At 45.4% G+C, this 6,155-nt stretch overlaps 1 protein-coding gene across 1 annotated transcript; it reads right to left on the reverse strand.

The window, feature by feature from the left end:
* Window positions 1–377: 377 nt before the first annotated feature.
* LOC112319997 (cell adhesion molecule CEACAM21-like) lies at window positions 378–5,418 on the reverse strand. The gene is made up of 3 exons (XM_024577395.1): window positions 5,355–5,418; window positions 4,116–4,469; window positions 378–658 (listed from the first exon to the last, which is right to left on the reverse strand). The coding sequence occupies exons 1-3, from the start codon at window positions 5,416–5,418 to the stop codon at window positions 378–380; spliced, it is 699 nt and encodes a 232-aa protein (XP_024433163.1).
* Between the last annotated feature and the right edge of the window lie 737 nt (window positions 5,419–6,155).

Consider the following 6,155-nt stretch of genomic DNA (forward strand, 5'->3'; position numbering starts at 1 on the left):
GAAAGGGAGGAAGGGTTTTCAGGAACAACTATAAATTACACATGGACAAAACCAAAGGAGAGGTGGGTGGAATGAGGGGAGGGAGGTGGGGATGGCCAGGGTTGGAGGGGAGTGGTGGGGGGTAAATGCAGACAACTGTACTTGAACAACAATAAAATAATTAAAATAAATAAATAAATAAATAAATAAAACCAGAGATAGAATCTAGTGTGGAATGTGACCTTGAATCAACAATAATGACAACATAAGTTCACATTTTTCAGCATTTATTGACTTAATGCAAGTCTTCTAGAAGCTTTCTACCTTCATAAGAAATCTATATAAAAGATGCAGAAAGTTTTATTCAGAGTTTAAAAGCAGAGAGAGAAAGAGGAGAGTTACTCATATTTTACATTCAGCTGGAGGGGCACACTATAAGCAAAAGTGATGGGGTTCGAGGCCTCACACTGATAACTTCCAGCATCTTCTCTTCTGACGGGGTTTATGGTAAGGGTTCTGTTTTGCCAGGACAGCTTCATCCTCTCCGTAAGTCGCAGATCCATGCCATTGATGAACCACTGTATGGAGATCCCCTTTGTGTAGCAGGTCAAGACCACGGCATCCTTATTCTCAGTGACTGTGGTGTTGCTGGCTACGAGGATGGCCATTATCACAGGCTCTGTGGGGAAACAGAGAATGTGACTGATAGAGAGTGAACATGAGACATGGAGTTATGCTGTCTTCTCCAAGATCTCAGCCTCTCACTGCCAACAGTGAGCTCTGTTAAGTTCAGCAAAGGATGTTTTTGAAGTCTGTGGTGGGACAGCAGCCTATTTGGGGGCAATGTGTAAGAAAGGAAGAGATCATCATTTTCTCCTGACCCCGGACAACCCTTGGATGACCCCTCACTTGCCCCTTCAAGCATTACTTTAGTGCCAGCACTTGAAAACCCTTCTTAGCCCACATAGCCTATAACCTATCATCAGGTAAATTTTTCTAAATGTTTCTGAAAAGAAACAAAAAGCCAATCAATAGAAGAACATCCAGATGTATGGAATTGGAAGACCCACACCATTCCACATATTTGGTAAAATTACTATAAAAAATCCAATGTATTTGTGCATAAATTAAATAATTCATTCTAGAATTTATATAAATTTCAATGGACCCCCCACATGGTTGCAATGATGTTACAAAAAAAGAATAAACCTGGAGGCCTCACACTTCCTCATTTCAAAGCTTCGTATGGAGCAGAAGTAACCAAAACAATGTGACATGGGCATGAAACTCCTATTTATCAAAAGACAAAATGAAATCGTTTTGAGAAAAAAAAACAAGCCAAATGGATCAAATCCTAAAGCTAAGAACTAGAACTATAAAACTCTTAGAAGAAAACATAGGGGGAAGCATTATAACATTGGATTTGGCAATGATTTCTTGCATATGACACTAAGAACACAGGCAAAAAAAGAAAAATTAGATGCACCAGTTTTTGTCAAAATGAGAAACTTTTGTTCATCAAAGGACAAAATCAACAGAGTGAAAGGTGACCTGTGGAATGTAGAAAATACTGTGCAAATCGTATGTAAGATGAGAAGTTAACATCCAAAATATGCAAAGAACACCTACAACTCAAAAACAACAAAACCAAATAACGTGGTTAAAAAATGGGCGAAGCACTTGAATAGACATTTCTCCAGAGAAGATGTACAAATGGCCTATAAAAGCACAGGAAAAGATACTCAACATCACTATCATTTGGAAAATGCAAATTACATCTCTCAAGGCCACGCTGTTGGTGATGTTAAGTGAGGTAATTGAGCCGTGCAGGTAACAGAACCTTGCTGTATATGGAACCTTTGATTCTTCAAAAGGCTTCATAAATCAGAGTTGGAACCTCTCACCTTTCAGCCAACTTGAGTCCTTAAAAGAATAAGGCAGGTCTGTTTATCTCAAGACAAATGCATGGGGATCTGTGTGCTCAAAGAATGTATGACCTTGAGCTCTATGTCTGGGGTAAAGTACAGACTTTCTCAGAGTTCAGTTACGTATCAGGGATGGATCAGGGGAAGGCATAAGCCTGGCAGGCAGAGACTACCTCACACTTCTTGTTTTTCACCTATCAGCTGACTTCCTGGCTGACCAAGAGTCATTTCTTTAGGCTGCACAGCCCTCCATCACCCAGATGAGGTGCATTTCTGTGAGGCACCATTTCCCTAAACATTCTGTAGATGAGTTTAAGCAGAAGTAACACATACATATGGACCAGAAGCAAGCTGGTGGTCAGTTGGGTATTCAGGCACCTAAGCAAGCATGTCAGTCTTCCTAGGTGCGTGTGACTGACGTGAGTCAGTGAGCCAATAAATGATAGAGCTGAGTCCAAGAAATGAGCTTGAGAAAAAAATGAAGGGGCCAGGCAGGAGCTGACTGTGGCAGCAGAACCATGTGCTAGGCCAAGAAAATACTTCTCCCTCTGCTGAGGGCAGGTGAGGACTTGTGCAAATGCAGAAGGGGTGGTGGAGGGCAAGACGGGAGCACGGACTTGATGAAATTCTTGTAAACTATTTGTGTTTGGTGGTTATGACATAAAAATTTGGAAAGAATTTATAAGTACTTTCATATGTGAACATTTTTATTAATACCCTAGGGCCTAAGACCAAAATTGCAAGAGGGATATTTCTTCCTTGGTTTCAGCCCCTGAAGGGAGACGGAGCCTGTCCTGTCTGTCCAGGATTCCCAAAACTCTGCACCACACTTTCAGTCTTGGAAGAAAGTTTTGACCATTTATTCATTCATTATTTCAATCAACATTTATTTCTTTGTGATTCATCAAAAACAACTGTTTTTTGATGGATGTTGGACTCTGTACTAGTTGCAAGTGTATAGAGTGGAGTGAAAAGGGAAAGTTTACTTTTTATATTGAGTGAAAATGACACAAACACATCAGGAAAATATTAGTGATTTCAAGTTTAGTACAGGGAGGCGTGGCCTGACCACTTGAGGGAAATGCCTGAGTGTTCTCAGGACTGATTCTGAGGATTCCTGCAGGTTATTTGGTTCTAGAGTAAAAATTAATTCTCCATTTGTTACCATTCCCCAACCCAGAACCTATCCCTCTGAGCTGAGGAAGCTGAAGAGGAAAGCATCTGAACCAGTGATTGGTCCAGGGATCCACAGACATTAATAAAATCCCAAGGTGGAGGAAGGGGTGGGGCTATGGCTGCAGACAGACCTTGGGTGACTCTGATGAGCTGCTCCTGGTCTGTGTGACTCTACCTGTGTCTCAGATCTTTTCAGTGGAGGAGGATGAATATTTGGCTGTCAGGTGTCAGTGTATTAATCATCTAATATGCACAGTAACTGACCTAAATCTTGGGATAGGGGAGCTGCTCAAATAAGAAGCATCTGTTATTGATCGAATCCCAGAGATTCCCTCAGCTGATCCCTAGTGGACACGGAGTTGCCAGGAGCATCTTTTCTCCTCAGTTTCTCCCTGAGATGCTGACCTTCCTATGGACTCCCCAAAGTCCTCCGAAAGAGTTGGCTAATGATGCCGGATCCTTGTCCATCTGTGCTCCCTGCCCACAGTGCCATCCCTGTTTAAATGTGGCTAGGGGTTGAGCCCTGGCTGCTGACCAGCTTAGGAGACCTGTGGCTTGGGCACCCTGGGAATTGTGGCCCCCAATCAGCTCCTTTAAAGAAGCCGATCTCAACCTGACACAGGCTCCCCAGGGTCTCTGGAGCCAGGATCTCTGGGACAGGGGTCTGGAGAGTGGCTGACTGTGCTGAGCTGCTGTGAGAAGTCCAGGGCGCTCCTCAGGCCAGGCTATTGTGGAGCCCTGCAGGGTCACGGTCAGGGGAAGGACCCTAAGGAGCCAAACTGAGACTGGTCTCCCCTGCTGAGTTACTCTCATCAAAATGGTCCTCTGTCCTGACTGAATGTGATCAGGGGTGGAATCTGGGAAGGGAAGGGAAATCTTGGAAAGTTTGTCTCCACTGGATGTGTCCTGTTAAATGCCAAACTTCCCCTGGAACGTGATGCAGAGGGGGATGGAGGCAGAGTCCAGAGTCCTGTGTGTGAAGTAGAATTTGCTGCCCACCCTCCGACACCCAGAGGTCAGAGAGGAACCACTCACCATATACAAGGAGGCGTCCGAATCCTATTTCTTTTAAATCATTTTGAAGATAGACGACGACGGTGTAGTGTCCCGAGTGCTTCAAGGTGACCTTCTTAATCAGCAGGGATCCGTCACTGTCTATCTTTTCTCGACCGCTAAATTCAGGCCCTATTCCCATTACTTTTTCGTCCAATACAATAGCTAGGATATAACGATCTGGGTCCGCCCCTTCTCCTTTGTACCAAATGTAGCCTCTCACATTGGGAGACTTATTGCGCAAGCTCAGAACCACATCTGTCCCTTCGGCAGCAGTGGTCGACACAATAGCGAGTTGGGCAGTGGTGGGCAGGCTCCAGAAGGTTAACAGTGAAACTAGGAAAAAAGGGAAAAAGTGGTCAATATTTGCATCCATGTACTGGGATTACAAGAAGAAGCCCTAAATCCTGAGCAAGCTTCTTCATCTCTCAGCTTGGTGTGGGTGTGAGTGTGAGCATGAGTGTGTCTCTTGTTGTCCAGGTCAGCAGCATGGCCACCCTTACTTCGGAACCTCTAAACCTGTTATTTTTTTTTCTGTTTCCAATACTCTTGTCCAGCTGTCTCTTGGCTCACCCCCTCCCTGCCCTCAGGCCTTTGCTGACACTCAGGGGCGTCCTTGGCAGACACCTCCTTTTACCAATGTCTACGAAGACCTCTCTGTGCTCTGTCGTTTTCATGACACCTGTGGGTACCTGGCATCACATCCATGTCTTTCCCAGCCCCTCTCCTCTTCGCAGAACCTGAGCTCCATGGGCGCGTGGGGCCGTCTGATCTTGTGGAGCCTCACCTGCTTGCCACAGGCTGCCAACGCCTGTGTGTGAATGAGTGTGTATTCCCTGCATCCTTCCTTTTCTGTGGTGTGCTCGCTCATTTCTGAGGTTGGCCGGAAGGACAATGCTCAGCATTCTTGATTAAAATTTTCTGGTGTTGCCTCACACAAATTGTTATTATTTTTACCACCAGTTTTGAAAATTCCATACTCAGTGATGAATAACTTAGGGCATGAACAGCCATTGAGACTTTGCCGTTCCTCACCACTTCCAGATCATGAGATTTTCCTGCTGCTGAACCCATTCCTCATCCCTGTCTCCTCTTTTGCCCTCTTCCCTGAGGTCCTATAGAAGCCCTCTGTGCTCTCTGACTGCTGTGTTCCCCAAGAGATTTCAACAACTTTTGGTCTCCCATCCTCCAGTCCACCCACAGGGATTGTCCCCTTTTTACCGGTCAGCAGTAGCCCATGCCAGAGGACAAATTTTCTGCAAGTGCCAGCTGAGGGGGAGTCCATGACATCTGCTGACTGCTCTGTCCGTTCCTCTGTGAGAAGAGCTTGAGGTCTAGTAAGGCTCACAGGCACTTCTGTACCCACTGGTGGGATTCGCCGTCCCTTCTCCCAGTGTGCTAAGCCTTTCCTTAGGGCAAGATAACTTCCCTGGTTATATGAGTCAGGGGCGGGGCCTGTTCCCAGGACTCTTCCTCTCTCTTTCCTTATTTATGCAACGGCTGTGCCTTCATTTTTGTTTTCTTTTGTCTACATTTCTGTTCTATGGAAACGACTAAAAACTATGAACACACACACGCACAGGCTCACAATCTGCGTTACCACCGTCAGGTGCACAGTAGCTGCCCCGTAACTCCCCCTTTTTTTCACACTTGACATTTTCCTTCAGGCTGAGAGTCCTGGACAGGCCTCAGAAAAACTTGTCCCAGGGATTTTGTCACCCCCGCTGTGTATTAGATCAGCTGTGAACTTGGCAAAGATTGTGATGCCCAGGTCACATTTTAAAAAAGCCTTTACAGAAGCTGTCCATCAAACTGGAAGCCCATCAATAATGAGATCCTATGATTTCAATTTGGAACAGCCCCCCCCCCCCCCCCCAGGGAAATGGAGTGTCTCTAGATCCTGGTAAAGAACAGATCCTGGTTTGGCAGGTGTGCAGTCCACGAGACTCTGTATCTGACAAACTCTTAGGAGAGGTTCATCTTATTGGTCTGTGGATCTCACTTGCAATAGCCAGGCTGCTG

This window comes from Desmodus rotundus, chromosome 12 (genome assembly GCF_022682495.2).
Source record: "Desmodus rotundus isolate HL8 chromosome 12, HLdesRot8A.1, whole genome shotgun sequence".
Lineage (NCBI taxonomy): Eukaryota > Metazoa > Chordata > Mammalia > Chiroptera > Phyllostomidae > Desmodus > Desmodus rotundus.

Coding starts and splice junctions, on each gene's coding strand:
- LOC112319997 (XM_024577395.1), bottom strand. CDS start 5,418: ATGGACTCCCCCTCAGCTGGCACTTGCAGAAAATTTGTCCTCTGGCAT. Junction 4,470..5,354: donor GCATGGGCTACTGCTGACCG/GTAAAAAGGGGA, acceptor CTTTTTTCCTAG/TTTCACTGTTAACCTTCTGG. Junction 659..4,115: donor CGGACGCCTCCTTGTATATG/GTGAGTGGTTCC, acceptor GTTTCCCCACAG/AGCCTGTGATAATGGCCATC.